Source organism: Peromyscus eremicus, chromosome X (genome assembly GCF_949786415.1).
Source record: "Peromyscus eremicus chromosome X, PerEre_H2_v1, whole genome shotgun sequence".
NCBI classification, from domain to species: Eukaryota; Metazoa; Chordata; class Mammalia; order Rodentia; family Cricetidae; genus Peromyscus; species Peromyscus eremicus.
The window spans coordinates 88,116,949-88,138,549 of NC_081439.1; the positions used below are offsets into that span (position 1 = coordinate 88,116,949).

Here is a 21,601-nt window from a genome sequence, read left to right on the forward strand (position 1 = left end):
AAATCACTGTAAAGAAAACAAAATAATAAGGTGTAAGTCAAATAAAATAAAAATGACTATGTAAAGTGTGTGAAAAAAATTACAAAATGATGAAAGAAATCAAATTAGACCTAGTAAAATTTTGAGACATAATATGTTTGTGGCTGGGAAGGCTCATTATATACTTAAGGTCTTAATTCTCTCAAATCCATCTATATTTTAAAATTTAAGCTTCAAATGCAATCCTTATCAAATACCATAAAAATATCTGTAGGAAAAAAAAGAGAACTAAAATAGCTAAAACACTGTTGATTGAAGAAAATAAATATTAAAAATTATAATGTAGCTACAACAATGATGGTAGTGTAATATTTAAGGGGAAAGACACAAAGGTCCACAAAATAGAGACCTCAGGAAAAAATTCAAGTATACACCAACAGATTTTGATCAAGCATGAAAGCAAATTCAAGGGCCAGATATGGTGGTTTATGTCTGCAATAACAGGTTTAAGGAGGCTGAGGCAGGAGGATTGCTGTGAGTTAAAGATCAACTTGGGCTATGGTGTCAGAGCTTGTCTTTTAAAGGAAAAGAAATTCACACTACAAGATGGCTCAGCAGGTAAGGGTGCTTGCCACCAACCCTGAGGACCCATGTTCAATACCTGTAACCCACATGGTAAGAGAACTGAGTTATGCAAGTTGTCTTCTGACTTTGACATGTGTGTTTGTGGCATGTGAACACACATACATATAAACAAACAAATATAATAAGAAAATAATACAAACGCAATTGACCAAGGGCAGCTTTTCCAACAGTGTTGGATCAACTGAACGAGTGCAGGCAAAAGCAATAAACAAAAAGCCTTTGATCTAAACCTATTATACAAAATGAAACCAAAATGGATCACAACCTTAGGACACAAAAAGATAAAATTTTCAGAAAAAATGAGAGAAAAACCTTCGGGATAAAAGCAAAATCAATCAGTTAATCAATCAGTCAATTCAAAACCGGTTTCAGCTACACAGTGAGCTCAAGGCCAGCCTGGGCTACATGAGACCCTGTCTCAAAACAAGTAAACATGTAATTACCATTGGATCTAACAATTACCCTAGAGAAATGAAAATTTATATCAATTTAAGAATCTGTCCATGAATGTTCATAGCAGCTTTCCTCAATTTATCCCCAAATGTTCTAGAGAGATTAATAACCAGTTAAACTGTGGTACACCTATACTGGAATACTACTTACCAACATGGAGAGTCAAACTATTGATATATTCAGCAAGCAAACTCAGTCTTTAGGGAATTTTGCAGAATGGAGAAAAAGTCATTCTTCAAAGGTCATATTCTGTACAATTCTATTTTTATAATAAATCATAATAAATTTCAGCAACACAGACTAGATTAGTCACTTCCAGGAGTTTAGAACTCAGTGGAAAGACAAGGATCATATCGGAGGAAGATGGGCATGACAATAAAAAGGAAACATGAAGAAGCCATGTGGCATGTAACTGTTGAGCATTTTTGCAGTTGTGATACATATAAAATCCTACACATACGAAATAAAGCTACGTATAATTAACATGCATCCAATTAAAACTGAACAAATCCATGACAAGCTGAGTCAACGTCAGTATCCTGATTATGGCATTTTACTACAGTTTTGTAAGATGTTATAACTGGGAAAAGTAAAGTTATAATAAATAGGGTTTCTGTATTATTTCTTACAACTGTGTGAATCTAAATTGACCTCAAGAAAATTCCAATAACAAAACAGACCAAAACATATAAATAGGGTATTTGTTATTGCTGTTGTTTGAAACAGTTTTTTTTTCTCTGTACTTAAAGCTGGCCTGGAACTCACTATGACATTCAGGCTGGCCTCAGATTTGTGACTGTCGTACTTTAACCTCCCCAGGTATATACCAAATGTTAAGGTTTTAGCTATTGCAAAGTATATCCTATATACAAGGTTAAGTTGCTTTTGACAATAACTTTGAATTTTTGGAGTTTAATATAATTAATGTTTCCTTGTAACTCAGAAAAGGAGAGTGAAGAGAAAAGGAGAGAAGAGGGGAGAGGGGAGGAAAGGGGAAGACAGAATATGAGATTATCCTCTGACTAGTCAGAGCTACTTTTAAGACATTCAGTTTATTGAAATTCAAGTAGCGGCCGAATAGACTTAAGTTCTTGGTGGCATATACTTCTGGACAGGAGAAGTATTTATAGAAGTACAAAGCTCTCACCTACACCATGAGAATTTATCTGGTTTCTTCGTTGATATATTAAAGTGATGACAAGACACTCTGCTTGGTATAGCACTGTTCTTCACACACAATCAATAAAAAATACATTTCAAAGAGGGATAAAAAAGAAAGACGGCCAAATGGCAAAGTGTCCTGAATTATTGCAGTCAGGGGGTAGGTAGTCCAGGTAATAGAATTACTTTACATCTTTATGTGGCCTTCATTTGGGCATTTATCAATATTATCAAAATATTACTCATCATAGAAGTCTCACTTCAAATACCTTCTCCCAGAAAACAAACAAAACAAACAAAATCCTGCTGAGCCATTTTGCCTATTCAGTTTTTCTTTCTTTACCATACCCTGCCTCCTACCTTTGTACCTGTTGAAGGCAGAGATAATAACATTGACATAACATAATAATAATAATATAACATTGATAATAATACATTCCTGCTACAGAGTAACACAGGGCCTTGACACATAGTGGGTGTTTTGTCCAACATCTAGATAACATCTAAAATTGCAATATCTAACCACATAGCACTTTAGTTGTTTTTTTTTGTGTATACACAATGGCGTGTACAGTGTATGCATGCGTGGTATATGTGCATGAATGTGCACATGTGTGCATGCAGAAGATATCAGGTGTCCATGTATCATTCTTTGCCTTATTCCGTTGAGACAGGATCTTTTACTGAATAGGAGCCAGGCTAGCAGCCAGAAAGCCCCAGCAATCTTCTTATCTCCATCCCTTATCTCTCCAGCACTGTGTTTATAGGCAGAATTGGCAACACCCAGCTTTTTGTATCAGTGCTGAGAATTGAAACTCAGGTCCTCATGTCTGCACAGCAAGTACTCTTACCCACTGAGTCATCTCTAAGCCCCAGTACTTGTGGTTTCAATGCCTGCCGATGCTACTTTGATTCTCACAATACTCTGTGATGGTAAATACAACTGTAGGGAGCTTTAAACAACTTCTCAGAGGCCAAAGCTAATTAGAATTCATAGTTGGGCTTGCATAGTTGACTCCTATCTAAGAGTACTTTTTCTATTAATGTACCTGCTTGTTTTTTGAATTTTTGAATAAACAGCATATAATGCATGCATGTATTGAAATATCATGCTGAACTTCATTGATATGTACAATGAATATATGTTAATTATAATAAACTAAACGCTGGGCCAGCAAGATGGCGTGGCCCAGGTAAAGGAACTTGCTACCAAGACTGACAACATGAGTTAGATCCCCACAGCCCATATGGTAGAAAGAAAGAGCTGACTCCCTCCCACAAATTGTCCTCTGAATTTCACAGACTCACTGTAAAATATACATGGCCCCTCCAAATAAATAAATGTCATAAAATTTTAAAAATAGATAAACAAAGCATTGAGCTGAGTATGGTGGCACACACTTGTAATACCAGAATTTATAAAGCTGAGGCACGAGGAACACCATGAATTCAAAGTCAACCTGAGCTACACAGTGAGACCATGCCTCAAAAAAAAAAAATACAATAAAATAAATTAAGCGCTATGCTGAGCTATAACTTGCACCATAATGGTATTTGTTGTTCCTTCAAACACTCAAGTACTTAAAATGAGGATTGTCTATCTGAACACTATCTGGGAGGCTTAACTAAAGAAAAGCCATCAAGTTATTTCATGTTTGAGGTGGCTATTGAGCATGGGCCCCCAAACAGCATTATCATGAACGTTCCAATGTACTTATGGGTTTGTTTGGGATTTTTTGGTCACTGACAGGAAGAAAATTGCTTTGGAGAAAAAAAAATCCATCTTTCTCACAAACAATATAAATTCTGCTATTTGGAAGTGATTTAAATTATGTTGCAATAATTCATGTGGGGAAGCTCTCCAGCTTGAGGAAATTCACTTGGGCACAAAATGTACATAAGTAGGATTAGTGAGAAATCTAATTTTGCAGATGTATTGAGGGTATGTCAAATCTGGATTTACATACAGAAAAAGAAGTTTGAAAAGTCAGCTCTGAGAATGTTAACCATCATACACCATTTCTTAACGGGGACTGAAGATCTGTTTAATTCTAATGTTAGTCCCCTAATCTAAAGCACAAGAAGTTCTCTGGAATTAAGGGACAACATCTGTTTTGTCTGTAAAGAATAGCAGAGATGATCAAATGGATCATTTAAATAGTGGAAAGACACAAAACACCTTTTAATTAACCGCAACGGGATGATGCAAGTGTCCCTGTTGAATTTAAGTCTCCACGAGCAAAGTCCACTTAGGTGGCTGTGTGCTGCTGTCACAGTGCTGGCAGAAGCCATTCAATTCTCAAGTATCTGAAGTGGAACGTTCAATTGCAGAACACAAGAGATGACTTTACCAATCCACCAATGTCACCAAGATTGCCCCAAGAATGTAAGAAAAGGTAGAGGTAAAAAGAACAGCCTCAATCAGTGAATCGGAGTCTATCCTAGAAGATGAAAGAGGAAGAGGATTCCTCAACTGCAATTTAAAGCATCTTTTGGCACCTCAGCATTTGATACTCTTCAGACAAGAGAGCTGAAATAACTAACAAAATATAACTCTTCTTTTTCTGTTTGTTTTGACACAAGGTCTCATACAATACAGGCTAGCCTTGAACTTGCTACTCACTGTGTAATGGAGGATGACCTTGAACTACTGATTCCTCTGTCTTTACTTCCTAAGTTACCGGGATTATGTTTATGCCACCAGGTCTAGCTTTAATAAAATATTTTTTATTTTTATCAAGGTGTCACTACGTAGCCTTGCCTGGCCTGGAACTCACTCTGTAGATTAGGCCAACCTAGAGTGTTGCTGGATCCTAATGGCTCCCTTGAGGGAGGGGTGAAAAGGTGCGGAGTCAACCGCACAGACATCAGGAGTCAGTTGAAGGTAAACAACAAACTCGTTTATTCAATAACAGAGAAGGCCTTATATACCCTCCTCTCAGCACCCAAACTGTCCCAATCTGGTGTCATTGCGTGGTCATCCCTCATTGGCTGGGCACAATTAGGAACCTTGACAGCGCCTGTTGCTAGGCCCTCAGGCAGACTTCAAGTTGGCTCATAAGAAAGTATGTTATGTGCATGCCTTGGCAACTGGTTTGAGCCAATTTCCTCGACCCTATGGCCCTGTCCTACTATACTAGAGCTCACAGATATACAACTACTTCTGCTTCCTGAGTGCTGGGATTAAAGGTGTATGCCACCATTTCGAGTTAATAATTTTTTTTAATCACTTAATGTCTGAATCAAGACCTCTTTAAAAGCATCTAACATGAAAAATTTTTTCTCCTTTTTTTATTAAGAGATTTTCTATTCATTTTACATATCAATCACAGATTCCCCTGTCCTCCCTCCTCCTACCCCCCAGCCTTCCCCCCCAACCCACCCCCCATTCCCATCTCCTGCAAGGCAAGGACTCCCATGGGGAGTCAGCAGAGCCTGGTACATTCAGTTGAGGCAGGTCCAAGCCCCTCCTCCCTGCACCAAGGCTGCACAAAGCGTTTCACCATAGGCACTAGGTTAATTTGAAACAGTCACCTCAAATAACAACTATTAGTATTGGGCAAAACGAAAGCATGATTATAACACATTATGCAAAACAGATACTCTAAAATGACCCTAAAAAGCATTTTATGCAAGAATTAGTAAAATACAGTTGATGACTAAGAATATTTAGAACAAAAAGTAAGGGATTCAGACATGGGGCTATATTTTGTAAATATTATAGCCCCCAAAGCCATTTTAGTTACTCTAGAGAGTAACTCTTTCTGCCCTAAATAACAATATAAATGTGAGATTCTATAAAATTATCATGCAGTTCCATGTTTTAGGAGTCTGCAATGATTATAGATGAAATATGTTTAGTCTTATAGCTCTGGGACACTTCATGAAAGAAGTAAAATGTCATCCATGACAATATTGAAGTTTCAAATAATGACTAGCAGAAGATTTCTTCATAGCCTACTCCTTTATTATTGTGCCATTTGGTGATTATTCATACAAACACTGGTGATTTGGTGGTATATGAAGCAACAGGAAACATGGATCTCTTATTGCACCTTCCTCCCCTGCCAGAAGTAGCTCCACATACTAAAAACAAATAACAAATTGCCTCAGATGGATTGCCAATTCTGTCTAAGTGGTCCCATAAGAGCTAGAGTAGCTGCAGCTTCAGTGACTGCCAACTCAGAAGACAGATGTGGGACTGCAGCACTATCATCAAGTCAACCTTGAAATAATGCTGTAAATTTTACAAAAAGGAAGACGGGAGAGGGAACACATATTTGGATCTGGGGCTACTATTCACTCTCAACTATACTATCTGCAAGAAAAAAAACATGGATGATGTCTAACAGTGAATAAGCATCACATTTGAAATCCTGAGTGTATTCAGGCTTCCCTAAATCTGATGGTCTCTGATCCCCTTCTATTTGTGTCCTATCCCTATAGATCATGTAGAAGTTAGAGGACAAATGGAGCATGGTTTGCCACACCTTCTTTGTGGATGTTGAAAAGTTGATTGGACAGTGAATTTAATGTGTTAACATACTTAGAGTGTATGCAATTTTCAATTTCCAATTCATTTTTAATTATTTAATTTCATTTATTTTTCTTTTGAAAGAAAATAGACTCTTCAGAGTAACTTTCAATTCATGGAAATATTGCCCAGATAAAAACATTTCCCATATACTCAATGTTCTACCATCAGGAGCACAGCCTCCCCAGCTACCAACATCCCATACCAGAGAGGTGCATTTCTTGCAGCTGATAAAACTACCATTACCACCCTAAGTCCATCATTTACACTGAGGCTCACACTCGGTGATGTTCATCCTACAGGTTTTAGCAAAGGTATAATGATAGGTATCCATCACTATGGTACCATAGAAAGTATTTTTGCTGCTCTGTGTTCTGTCTATTCATCACCACACCCACTACTGATCTTTTTTACTATCTCCACAGCTTTGCCTTTTTCAAAATGTCGTATATTTGGAATCACACAGTATACAGTCTTTTCATTTTAGCTTTTCTCAGTTAATAATATTCATCAAAATCACTTTTAAAGAAATGATTTTTCAGTTAAATATGTGATCTTTTTCATGTAACAGCTGCCATGTTTTATGATGGAAAATTTTTGTGCCAATATTACAGATATTAAGTCACAAAAACATTTCCCAGAAACCTTTTAAAATAAAGATTTGATTTTATATGAGTTAATGATTTCTCTTTAGTAAAATATAATATTTGTATTGCCAGAATAACACACTCATTCATTTTTCTATAACTGCTCTCTGAATGTGAACAAATGGACTCATTTAATCTTAAAACTTTCAGTCCACAGACCATTTCAGCAGACATGATCCAATTAACTATTAAAAAGCAAAATAAAACAAGAAAAAAATCCTCTCCTGGACAGCATAATTAAACCCTGCTATGCTCCGTTTTCTCGATCACCCCATTTCCTGATATGAAAATAAAAGGCTTGTTGGGTGGGAATGGCAAAAAGAAGCTTGCACTATCAGGAATTAGCAGGCTTCCCCCGTTGTTCAGCAGAGCTTCCATCTCAAATGAACACCTCTACAACACTGCACTGCTTCTTTAGCTCAAATGAATCTTTAGCAAATAAGGAACCCCCATTAATTATCACTCCCTACTGTGTTATTCTTGCTACCAATCTTCACTGAGAGCTTTATCCAGACACCTAAAATTTACATCCCATCCAAAATATTATCATGCTTGACAACCCTGTCCTCTACCGTTTTCTACATGATTAAGATTTGTTTTTATATCTAACCATATCCACATTGTTTGAAAAGCACACCAGAATTAACAATAGTGCTTTGTACATAAGGAATCTGGATCCTGGTCCCAGTTTTTCTATGATTGGTCCTAGCTGTGTGTTCTAAAGAAGTCATTAAACCTTTCTGGGCCACAGTTTCTTCACTTAATATAAAGCAAATCACTTGCAACAGTAACAACTTTAGTCTTATAAAGAAAATACTGGCTGGGAGCCTTGAGATTTCATTTACGACAAAGAGGATCCCCACCAAGAAAAAAAATCACTGCAATTTTTCTTTATAACCCAAATTACCTTGTGACACCTCCTTTAACTCCACCCTAAAAGTACTGTTCACTGTAGAAAAATAAGCAACACACAGGAAAATTCTGTATAATCTCATTCTTTGGCATTGTATGATTATTAACATTTTCCTACTTCTTAGTTACTCTATCAACTTCTCTATGCAAATGGTATTTAATGACAACCTGGAACGAGCTTCTCTAGATCCAGTTTAATAGCGACTTTTGAACCCCATGACCTTTCTTATCTCCACCCCCATACATATACAACACAAATTTTCACAACCAGTGACTAGTTCTTCCCACTGATTACCAACTATGGACCAACTATGGATAAAGCACTATTCAAAGAAAGCTACCCACAGCTTCTTTTAATCTTCATAGAGACTAAATGCACACTAAAAGAAGTAATAACCTGACCTGAATATATACGTGTGTGTGTGTGTGTGTGTGTGTGTGTGTGTGTGTGTGTGTGTGTGTTAGTTACTTTCCTATTTTCATGACAAAACACTATGACCAAGGCAATGTATAAAAGAATACGTTTACTTTGGGACATGTAGTTGCAGAGGGTTAGAATGTATGGCTATCATGGTGGAGAGCATGGCATCATGGAAGCAGATATGGTATGACACTGGAGCAGTAGTTGAGAATGCACATCTCAACCCATAAGCACGAGATAGAGAGAGAGCTATCTGGGAATGGCCTGGACCTTTGAAACTCCCAATCCCATCCCAGTGACACACCTCCTCTAAAAAGGCCATACCCTCTAATCCTTCCCAAATAGTTCCACCAACTAGGGCCCAATAATTTAAATCTATGTACCTATGGGGGCCATTCTCATTCAAACCACCATAGTATGCATCTCCTTATTTTAACAAATGCCTGTGCAAACAGTATAGAACTTAACTTCCCTGCAATGATTCTAAACACAGTTTAGGAAGGGACAGGGCATTTCTTCCTCTAACACAGGGAAAAGCAGGTAACAATGAATGATAATATAGGTATATTTCTAAGAGAAAGACACTGAAGAAATTCATTGTAGTTGATGTCTACTAGTTCAGAGAATGAGGAAACCCAGGAAGCCAAGTAAGAAAACAAATGTATTATTTTATGGCTATGTCTTGAAAACTTGTAATTGCTTGGTTGATTTAAGTTTCATATTCCTTTTTCTTGATATATCATCATATTCCCACATTTAGGCAAAGTATATAAAATGGATTATCCTATTTTTTAATATATGTTTTGATTAGTTCTTTCAGAATTTTGTAAAATATGTTTTGATCATATTCACCCTCTCTCCCTCAGCTCATCCCAGATCCACACACCCTTCCCTACACATGTAACGTTGTGTCCTTTTTCCCCCATGAAGGCCAATTGGTGCTATCCAAGTATTCTTGAATGTGTGGCCTTCCACCTGGACCATGGCTAACTTTCCAGGGGGCTATACTCTTAAAGAAAAGTGATACCCCTCTCCCAGCAGCTAAAAATTGCCAAAAAGTTCCATGGCTAGGGGTAGCACTTTGTGTTCAACTCCCCTTTCCATGCTATTATTTACCTGGCTTTCATTTTATATTTGTAGGAAAGTTTAGCGAATTGTAAAAGTAATATACTTGTATCCCCTTTATCTAGATTAGCTCACTGTTTTACCACAAATTCTGCTGTATTTTCTAGGAAAATATTTTCTAACATAATGATGATCATCACATCTAAGCAGATAAACACTTTCTTAATATCTAGACTGTATACAGTTCAAAATCCCTAATTATTTGAAATAATGCCTGTTTTAGTTCTGGTAGTGTATTTAATTGATAACACAGACTTAATCATCATCTCTCTTTTAATCTATGAATCTTTCCTTAATTTGTTGTTTTTCATGATTGATCTTTTGAATAGTCCAAAACAATAATATTTCAGAATGTGTACACCAGAATATATGATTTTGTGATTAGTTTCAGGTGAAAATTTTGGGTACTAATACTATCTATATAAGTGATAGTATGTACTTATCATGCATGTCAAATCATGAGGCACACTAACCACCTTACCCATTATTGGTCAGGTCCAGTTTGATCACTTCATGAGAGTGGTATATGTCAGATAGCTCTTATAAAAGCTTCTCTTTCCTTTTGTAATCATAATTATTAACCAATACATGGAGTAATAAATTTTAGGAACACACGAACATCATATTCCTAAATGATCTTTAACTTCGTAGTTTTAGCATTTACTGGTAACCCTTGCCTGAATCAGCTACTATGGCACAAATGTAAAATCATGATTTCCCCATTGATGTAAACAACTAAAATGCTGAGTTCGATGGTATGGAAATTGTGCCTCAATAAGACTATTTTTAGAAAGTTAACAGAATAACCAACAGTCTTTATTTGGTACTTTTTCCTGCTAGCATGTTTTTCTGCCAAGAAATGGACTATCAGTTGAAAGATTTTATAAATGAGGCAGAATATTCAAGATGAAGATGAACTTAAAATATTCCATGAAAAACTTGTAATTGTAGTTTCCTAATTCTATCACTTTCTATAACTATTTGTTGGCATAATTCTATACAGATTTCCTCTTCTCCCTTTCATTTCTTGCTCTCTTTTAAAGGGTATACATAACTGTAAGTTCACGAGGTTTTTGCGTACACATGCACACCTTCACACACAACACACTCAAAAAGGAATGATGCGTTCAATGGTTATCTGCACTGAATTAGAATGTTATAACTGTACTGATTTGGGGGAGTCTTCAGTATTTGTCTTTCTTCCCATTTCGGGGTCTAATTCTGAGAATATAAAACATCTGTTTCACTGAGATCAAAACTGTATACAAAAGATAAATTTTAAAATTCAGCTTCTATTCATACAATCAATACACTACCTCTATCCATTCACTGTTTCTTATTAAATTTCTAGTTAATTCTTCAGAGTTCATATGGGCATGCGTTGAACAACAACCCTTCAGCATAGCTCTTATGTCAGTGTGGTCGTTGAGAGCACAATGTGTGTTGTACAATATTTTCATACCTACAACATGATATACAAAACAAACACCCACCTGAATTCTGACTGATCCACTGCAGAGAGTCCATATGAGCATTCAGAAGTTTGCAAATCTGTTGAACCTGAAACTAGACCGGAGATTTTTAGATTATGATTATTCTAATGTAGTAAACAAAAAGAAAGAAACATAGGAAATTGAAATTAGGAAAGAATATTTAATTTTCTTCTGGTAAGTGGTGCACTGACAACGAATTACATATTAATGGTGTTTTGCCATTTCATACTTATAACGCTAATTACTTTTATGCATTAGTTCAATCTATTCATTTTGTAACTGTCAGGAATTAGATTCCTACAAATCAATAAAAAAAAAAAAAACCCGACAAGCACAATGTAAATAAAAGACACTAAAAGATATTTCAAAAGAAAACAAATGAATCAATCCACATAACATTAAGAACATCAAATTTGTCAATCAAATCAGTAATTGCTTGTTTTGTTTTGTTTTTGTTTTTGAGACAGAAGCTTTGTAAGTAGTACAGACTGGCCTAGAACTTAACCATAGAGCCCAGCCCCTTCCTCTGCTTCCGGAGTGCTGGGTCTACAGGAGTCTACCAACAAACAAGGCTCCTCAAATTCACTGTTTTAAAAAGAGTAACACTCAACAGTCAGGTTGATTATTCCTCACCTAAAATGCTTGAGAAAGATTTTTTTCAGTGTTTTTCAAATTTTGGAACATTATATTATATATAATGAAATATCCTGGAGATGGGAAACAAGGCTAAACATGGAATTTCTATGTCATGCATATCTTGTCCATATAACCTGAAGGTGATGTTATGTAATATTTGTATTATAGCTGCAGTTGTGTGTGTGTTTTGGTTTGTTTGTTTCTCACATGCCACAGAAGACTCTGACCACTGAGGTACATGCCCAGTTCATCTATGCCAGTGGTTTTTTGTTTTTGGCTGTGACCCATTTCATGGGTGTGGACTTTTCCACTTGTGTATCATTTCGTCACTGAAAAAGTTTTAGATTTTGGAGCATTTAAGATTTCAATATTTCAGATTTGGAACACTCAATTTGCAAGTAGGAAAAATCAATACATTAATATACATTTAACAGTAATATAAATTGCTCAAATTTCCAAATGTAAATTTTTATAGCATGTGTCAATAGTTTTAAAATATTTATACCTTTTTACTCAGTATATTCTACTTCCAGAAGCCTAGCCAAATCTAAATATAACTGGTCACTATAAGGCTATATTATATTGCCCCAAATTTGGAAACAATATCTCTACCAATAAAAATGTTAAAAATATTATATAATTCTCCTCTGGTGAATTATCTTGGCAGCATTAAAATTCACATTGTCAAAGAATGATGAAAATTTCGAGAGAGAACCATGAAAACAGAAAGTAAAAATCACTATACGCATGTTTCTGATTTTATTTAAACAAAAGAACATTTTTTTCAGCATTGCAAAAAGACTAGAAGTAATATAGTAAGAAGGGATTGGTAATGATGTTTTAATTTACTTTATGGATTTTATAAAATATAACTGGGTAACAGAACATAATGTTTAATAAAAAATTTAAGTATTATGTGGTCTCTCCCATTTATCCCAACACACACAAACATACAAAAGTAATAGAAGTCATTGATCCCAGCACTAGGAATGCTGGAACACATAGCTTCTACTTCTGTACCATGATATATAATCCATTGTAACAGGGCTTTGTGATGATTGTTACATTATCCACAGGGACATTATCATTCAGCAGGTGTGTTTTTTTTCCTACTTTCTGTCCAATGATTTATGCTATCTGAAAAAGGGATGATCTCTTGCTTCCTTTGTCCTGCTATCACACAAGAATTACCCTTAACTCACTCATCTTAAACATCTCAATTATCCCCACCATGAAAAAGGGAAAACATAAGACTACTTGCTATTCACTAGTAAGACAAAATAATTGTGGGCGAAGTTGGGAAAATGATAAAGATAGGAGTTTACTAACTCTACTGACAACACTTCTCATATCAGTTCAACACTCCAAGACTAGACATCAATTAGGCACCATCTCTCAATCTGTTTGTGTTTATCTATGCATTAGAAACCTATTACAACAAAACAATTTTGAATTTTGAAATTACATTTGGAATCTAACAGAAATGTACTTTGTTGACTCATGATCACCTTTGTGAACACAGGGCAGATGGTAGCTAGCATTGGTAATTCCAGACTAATTTATGTGTGTCATTGTTCAATTTTAGATTGATGCTAAGTAGAGAATAGCATTGTATTACAGCTGAAAGGGACTTATAGATCATTTATTCTATCCTTGACATTTTACAAAAGAAGGAGCCAAGACACAAAGAGATTATGTGCCAAACAAAATTCTAATAGTTTTTCAACTGTAACTGGCTGTGTTTTCATGATTAAAAAGTTCAGTAATAATATGTATGTACAGAAAGGACAGTCTGCATCTAATTGGACAAAGAACTTGCTAGAAAATAATCACCACTTATGTGTATGTTATTCATTCTCATCTACCGAGATCTTAGCCTCACTGCTACTTGTAATTAATGATAGAAAGCACAATAGAAGCCCCTACAATGCGAGACTCCTCTTAGCACTAGTGCCATTTAGCAGGAGTGGGGAAAAGAGGGCTTCATCTATGCTGCTGAGACAAAAGGAAAAGGTAGAGGAAATAAGCTCTTTATAATTAGAGTATAAAAAAATGAAAAAAAAAACCCTGGTTCTTTCTTACTGCCAAATTAATTCACAGAACCTCAATTCTAACAGGATCCTAAGCCATACATTCCCATAATATAATGTATTTGCTTTATGAACTAATAGTATTCTGTGAAACATAATGACAATATTTAACAAAAAATTCTATGAAAAAATGTTAAATCTTAATAGTTAAGTCACTACATTCTAAAGATATAAGTTAAAAAGTGCTTGAATATGTCTTATAGACCTAGATATATCTGCTCATATTTATATGAGAAAATAAATTATATGCTATGAAAAACTAACTACTGAGTAAGTGAAAAAAAGTATCAGGATATTTTTAATTATGTAGAGAGTAAACCCTGAACACATTGAAAGAGTCATTTATTTCACTCTCCTGGAAATAACCACAAAAACTCACATCTGTAAATATTTAGTAAATATTTATGTCCCACTAATCATGCCTAAGAGCTTCCTATCTCTAAAGGGCAGATAAGGAGTACTCTGGAGGACAGGGGGCTGTGATGAATTCAAAGACAGCCAATTTCATATGAAATCTTGGCTTTCTAAACAAAAAGAGCAAGGGACATACTGGTTCAGCAGCATCACCAGGACTTCCAAGTGAATTCAGGTGACCAATAATGTCCTTGAGATCTTGAGACATTCTTTTCAGCTCAGCATCTATAGTTTCTGCTAACTTGTAGCTACAAAGGCAAGCGAAAGAAAGAGATTAACAAGAAACATTTTCTCACATCTACCATAACCGACAAATACAGATGTAATTGCCAACTAATTTGTCTCAGTTCCCCTATATTCACATTGGTTCCCAGTTATGACCAATGACATTGTCTCATGGAGTCAATGCTTATAAACTTACCATCATAACCTAGGACTATAAAGGCAAAGGCTTTAGTTTCTGATGAATGCTACATCAAAGGGTCCCTTTTGGGAAAAAATGTATTCATAGGGCATTTAGCTACATAGAAGACTAGTGTTTAGCAATATTCAATAAATGTTGAGATTGCTTCAATTATAGAGAATACATAAAATTTCATAGTAAAACCTTATATGATATACTATAGCAAGCAACAAAGGATATTTTGAGAAACAAATTTTACAACAAACAATAAAAGGTAGATCAATCTGAGTTTACTACAAACTGCTTAGTGATCTAAATCATCAGGAATTCCATTCAAACTGTTTGTGAAACAGAGTGGGAAGTGGGGAGTGATGGAGAAAGATTGATTGATTGATTGATTTAGTAGTCTATTGATATGTTTACAAAAATTAAAAGTGGCCAGTAGAGTTTTCAACTTAACTATCTAAAAAATTAAAAGACACAATCAGATTTCTTGGTAACTATTGCTTTCTGTGCCAAATTACTTATATGTAATTGGTTGCCTAAACTGTTGAAAGTTTTATTGCAATATAAATCAGACCACAAAAGAGTAATTGGAAAGGAATTAATGTTTCTAAGGCCCTCCATTCACAGTTAGCGTATTCTAAAAATGTTAAATATTTAAAAAGCAAAACAAAAAAGATACAATAAATTTGAGCCTAGTGGCACATTCCTGTAATCACAGTACTTGCAAAGTAGAGAGAGGAGGATCAAGCATTTCAGGCTAGGCTTTGGGGTGATATTTTACCTGTGTCCCCCAATAAAGTTATCTGAGGATCAGAGGAAAAATCCAGCCACTATAGTAAACATTGAAGTCAGGCAATGGTAGCATGCTCCTTTAATCCTATCATTCAGAAGGCAGGGATCTGTCTGGATCCCTCTGAGTTCAAGGCCACACTGGAAACAAAGCCAGGTGTGGTGGCACACGCCTTAAATTCCAACACTAGTTAATCATGGAGGTCTGGAGGTCTGTATAGACAGACAGGAAGTGACAGAGCTGAGCAGGAAGAAGAAGTGATGTAGCTGGACAGAGAGAGCAGATGAGATAGCAGAACAGCAAGGCATATAGGTGTGGGTATACAGGAAGTAGGTCTCTTTGGAAGCTGAGGTGTGGGTGAGGTGAGGTTGGCTTGTGGCTTTTCCTATTCCTCTGATCTCTCAAGTTTTCACCCCAATATGTGGCTCTGTGTTTTTTTTATTTAATAAGACTATTTAGTAATTTGTCTACAAGCCTTAGCTGTTACAGAACTTGTGCTAGATGAGACCTTCTCCAAAAATAAGTGATAAAACCATAGAATATGTCATGCTTGGTGGTGCACACCTATAATCCCAGCACTCAAGAGGTGGATCTCTATGAGTTCAAGGACAGACTGGTGTACACTGGGAGTCCTAGGCCAGCTTCTTCTACATAGAGTTCTAAGCCAGCCAAGGATACACAGTCCCTGTCTCAAACAAGAAAACAAACAAACAAACAAACAAAAACCCTATATATTTCACAGAAACAATGCCAAAGAATAGAGCAAAGAAAGAAGAGAAAAATAAAAAAAGAATGAGGAAGAAAACAAAGGCAGAAATATAAAAGTAGAAATAAAATGGAGGTCAGTACAGATTAGCTATACTTATCCACATTTAAAATCCTACAAAAACGTTAACCTTTAAGCCTTAAAAAATAAATTCAGTAGCAAAGGACTTGCAAAAGCTCAGCTGGGCAGTGTGATGTGTTCCTGCAATTCCTTCTACTCAGAATGCTAAGATGACAGAATTACTTTAACTCAGCAGTTTGACAGAAGCCTGGGCAAAACCGGTAAGAACCTGTTTTAAAAAACAAAGAAAAAAAAAATCCAAAACCTAAGATCTCCATCTCAATTCACTAAGAAGCCACTGACAAAATGAGTCTAAGTTAGTCTCGATTTAGATTATTAGTGTGTTCACACAACGTCTCTTAATGCTTTATAAACTGGCCTGATTATCAAGTCTCAGTTCTAGAGACGGAGTTACCATGGGAACATTGACAGTGAACAGACACAAGGTAAAGACTGAACAGTACACAAATAAAACATACCTAGCCTGAAATGCTGACAAAATCATTCCAATTTTGAAAACCATAGTTCATCCTTAAATGAACAGTCTGTCTTTGAAATATATATGACTAAAACAACTGTATAGATATTAGGCTTAGATGTGTCAACATGAAACTAGAAATATTCCACAATAATGTGATATCATACATAAGCTTTGTGTTTCTAATTTAAGAATACACTTGACAAATATAAAAACTTTACAGTAGACAAACATGAGCTTGAGATTAATAACGGTGAAGAAAATGCTATAAAACAAAGCTGCCAGAATGATTCCTTTATTTCTAAGCCTCCGTTAAAGATAAACATGGAGCAGTCAAACAAGCTGATAAATACCAACTAGAAGAGCTTGCCCTTTTACCAATATTTATTCTCTGCTTTATGATTCCATTTCTCCATCCTTCTGCCCAATTCTTCAATCTTTATTCAGGTACTTACATTTTCTCATACTCTTTATCAACATACAGCAGATTAAAAGGCCCATTCTGTTTCTTCACAAACTCCTCTAAAGGAGTCAACAGATGTTCTAGTTCCTTCTGCTGTGCCAGGATAAAATCCAATTCTCGTTCCAACCTGAATAAAATAAGTCAACAGAAGGGCCGATGAAAGCAATTTTGGGCAACAAATTAAATGTCAATAAACAGCAAGGGGGAAAAAACGGAACAAAAATATCTTGACTCTTTCAAGCAAAGAAGTCAAAGGTTGTACCTGCTCTGGTCCAGCTTCACTTTTTCCACTTCGTGACGTAGAAGAGTAATCTTTAAAGAGAAATAGGAACAAAATGATGTTGATATTCAAATTTTCTCAATAAGTTTAAAACAATACACATTTCTCAAACACACCTCAAATAACAAACACTTACTAATTCAGGGAGTATATTAACTCAAGAAAATGTTTTTAAGCTACTCATCAATATTGCAACAGAAAATTAATCACAAAACCAAAGTCTATTCTCTTGTGTTTATCTGAAAATACTTGCACAATACAGGAAGATTAATGACAATATCTTCTTACCTCATCTCTGTTCTCAGTCAATGCATGGTTCCAAGAATTGACTTGGTTGGCCTGATAAAGAAAGTGTTTTTCTTGGTTTCGTAGATGAAGGTGCCACTTGTCCACCATACTTTCCAGGCGACCATATGTCATCACAGGAGTTACTACTGAGCTAAAATAGAAAAAAAGATATACTATGATCATATTTGAAATCATAGTATAGGAACATTAGGTGGGGAAAGCCTGTCGGGAGATTCTCATATCTGCTTTCCAACAAAATAATAACAGATAAAGATGATTTTTTAAACATCCAGTTAAATGCTCTGAAAGTTATCCTAAGGGAATAGAGTAAATAAATACTTCTTAAGATGTCTACTAAATCAGTCTGCTTCCACTCTTCCTGTGATGTCAGCATAGAATGATGGAAGCTCCAGAAATCATCTTAGTCCAAGCATGCTTCTGAGTACTGGTCACAAAAGATCAACATCCCTTACCCACAAGGAACCGTGAGGATCTCCAACTCCCCTGCCAATTGTATTGAAAAAGCTGAGTATCCACTTGATCTTTGATTCTGTGATCAGGGCAGCTAGGCCACACTGACTCTAGCAGGAGTAGTATCAGTGGAGCTCAGTGGGGAGGTAGCAGGTACTATTTTCCTGGCAGAAGCAGGCAGCATTCTAATTTCTTACTGGGGTACTAAATGGGGACATATATGGCAGGCTGAATGAAGCTAAATCCTCCTCGCTCAAAAGAAACAAGACTTAATGAGATTGAGTAAGACAGAATTAATCATTAGACTTCACCCTTTGCTCTGGTATCACAGATCACAAAGACCTAGTAGAGAATCTAACCTCTAAAGACTGAACATGGTAAGACAAGTTTGGACTGGTAACGAGTCCCATTTCCTGGGAGTCAACAAGACTTGGTGGAGAGTTTAACCTCTACACTGACTGGCAAAACTAAAAATGAAGAAGGCCAATCAAAGGACTCTTTTCTTTCTTCCATGAGCCTTGTGTCACTGAGGCCCAGTAGAGGGCCAAGCCTCCATGTCTACAGAGCATCAATGAGGCCATACAAAGTAGAAGGAGGTAGAGAAATTGGCATCCTGTGTCCTCCATCAGCAAGGTCCAAGTTGAAATTCTGCCTACCCCTGTATCAGTTAAAGTACTGAGGTAGTTCATCACTTGCCTCTTCATCTGGTGCTCCAGGGCCCATCTGCAAGCTGGGCTTGCATTCCCACAAGAGGTAGTGAACTGGTGTGCTACAGTGTCCCACTTTCACTCATCAGTCAGCAGAACTAAGAGAGATGAATGTCCACACTGTTCAGGAGCATTGGAGCAGGATGACTCAGTGCTCCATTTTTGCTACGGTGCTGGAGGCAAGGTCCAGCGGGAAGCAAAACATAAAAACACACCCAGCCTTTGCACTATAGCTCAACAAAGGGACTATCTAATGAAAAGAAAGTAGATATAAATAGGACCCAAACACTCCTAACATAATAGACAAATGGCCATGACACAATAAAAATGATCCATATCAAGAACTAGGAAAATCACCACTTGAAAGAGAAAAGGCTAGCAACACAGATAACAACATTAAGAGGTATCAGATGCTGGGGACTGTCTGAAAGGAATTTTAAAGCAGTCACTAAAAACGTCTAAAGAGGGCAATTTTCAATCCTCTTGAAATAAACAAAAAAAAATCAGCAAAGAAATGGGGACTGTAAAAACCAAGTGGAAAATAAACAACTGAAAAATAAAATAACTGGAATAAGCCTACATGAAGGGTTTGCCAGTAGAACAGAGCTTACAGAAAATGATCAGTGAACTTAATGGCAGGTAATTAAAATTCACACAACAAAGAGAAAACAGAGACAAATGAAAAAAGCTGCAAGGACATAGGAGGACAATAATAAATGAGATAAAAATGTGTGCAAGAGAAGTTGTAGAAAGAGAAAATGGGCCTGGGCCTGAAAAATTATTGAGAAGAAAAGGTTGCAAACTTTGAGGATTTGGCAACCGACATGTAGACCAATGGAATAGAATTGAAGATCTTGACATTGATCCAAACACCAATGAACACTGATTTTTTTTTTTTGAGACAGGGTTTCTCTGTGTAGTTTTGCTGCCTGACCTGGATCTCGCTCTGTAGACCAGGCTGGCCTCGAACTCACAGAGATTCGCCTGCCTCTGCCTCCTGAGTGCTGGGATTAAAGGCATGCACCACCACTGCCTGGAGAACACCTGATTTTTGACAAAGAAGCCAAAACTGTACAATGGAAAAAAAAGAAAGCATCTTCAACAAATGGTGCTGGCATAACTGGATGTCAACATGTAGAAGACTGCAAATAGACCTATATTTATCCCCACGCACAAACTCAATTTCAAGTGGATCAAAGACCTCAACATAAATCCAGTTACTCTGAACCTGATAGAAGAGAAAGTAGGATTTAGTCTTGAACACACTGGCATGGGAAACCACTCCCTAAATATAACACCAGTAGCACATACACTGAAAGCAACAATAAGTGGGACCTCCTAAAACTGAGAAGCTTCTCTAAGGCGAAGGACACAGTCAATAAGACAAAATGACAGCCTACAGAATGGGAAAAGATCTTCACCAACCCCACATTTGACAGGGCTGATCTCCAAAATATATAAAGAACTCAAGAAACTAGACAGCAAAATACCAAACAATCCAATTAGAAAATGGCCTACAGATCTAAACAGAGAATTCTCAACAGAAGAATCCCAAATGGCCGAAAGACATTTGAGGGATTGCTCAACATCCTTAGGCAAAAGATATAAATATGAAGATTCAAGAAGTTAAACAGAAATAGAATAACTCACAAAAATCCATGGTGTGAGGCAACCGTGATAACCATTATGTTATGGAAATGGCCCTACAAAAAAACACGGGAAGACACAGAGCAATTGGACTTCTGAAAGGTAAAGACAATTTTTAAAATTGTGGGAGCAAAACATAGACAGAAAAGAATGTACTTAAAAGAGAAGAGCAATCAAATGATGGTTGATTTCTTATCTGAAACTGTGAGGTTAGGGTGAAGTTGCACACTTTCAAAGTACTGAAAGGAGAAAACAAAGTGTTCATGACTATCACATCTTCAGAAATGAAGAGGAAATAAAGATATAACATGCAAGTGAAAAAATGAGTTAAGTCATTACTAACAAATCTACCCGTGAAGATTAGCTATGCAGAAAAGAAATGACACGTCTTGTCGCATGAAAATGGCTGAAAAGAAGGGCAAAGTGTTGTTCGCTTTCAATGTGTTTCTTAGATTGTATTTGATGGCTGGAATGAAAAGCCCAACCTTTATGTTCATTATACATAGAAGAAATACTTGCGACAACAATACTTACAAGATAAAGGTAGAAAAAGTAAGTAATGGGTTTCTCCACTTGATCCAAAGTGGTAAAATGTCAATATGAATAGGTTGTTTTAAGTTATACATGTATACCTTAATATCTACAGCAACTAGTAAAAATTTATATGAAACAAAGTATTAAAAACACCATATATAAAACAAAGTGAAATTCCCTGAAAATTTCCAGCAATCC

General features: G+C 36.2%; 1 protein-coding gene across 3 annotated transcripts in view; it reads right to left on the bottom strand.

Annotated features, from left to right (window-relative positions):
* Positions 1-21,601, bottom strand: part of Nup62cl (nucleoporin 62 C-terminal like) — a 70,790-nt gene that overhangs the window by 11,222 nt on the left and 37,967 nt on the right. For all 3 annotated transcript variants that reach the window (XM_059251088.1, XM_059251087.1, XM_059251086.1), the window contains exons 4-8: positions 18,045-18,195; positions 17,739-17,788; positions 17,469-17,603; positions 14,647-14,758; positions 11,371-11,443 (exon numbers count right to left, since the gene is read on the bottom strand). In XM_059251088.1, the coding sequence (XP_059107071.1) occupies positions 11,371-11,443; positions 14,647-14,758; positions 17,469-17,603; positions 17,739-17,788; positions 18,045-18,195 (521 nt within the window). The remainder of the gene's footprint in view (positions 1-11,370; positions 11,444-14,646; positions 14,759-17,468; positions 17,604-17,738; positions 17,789-18,044; positions 18,196-21,601) is intronic.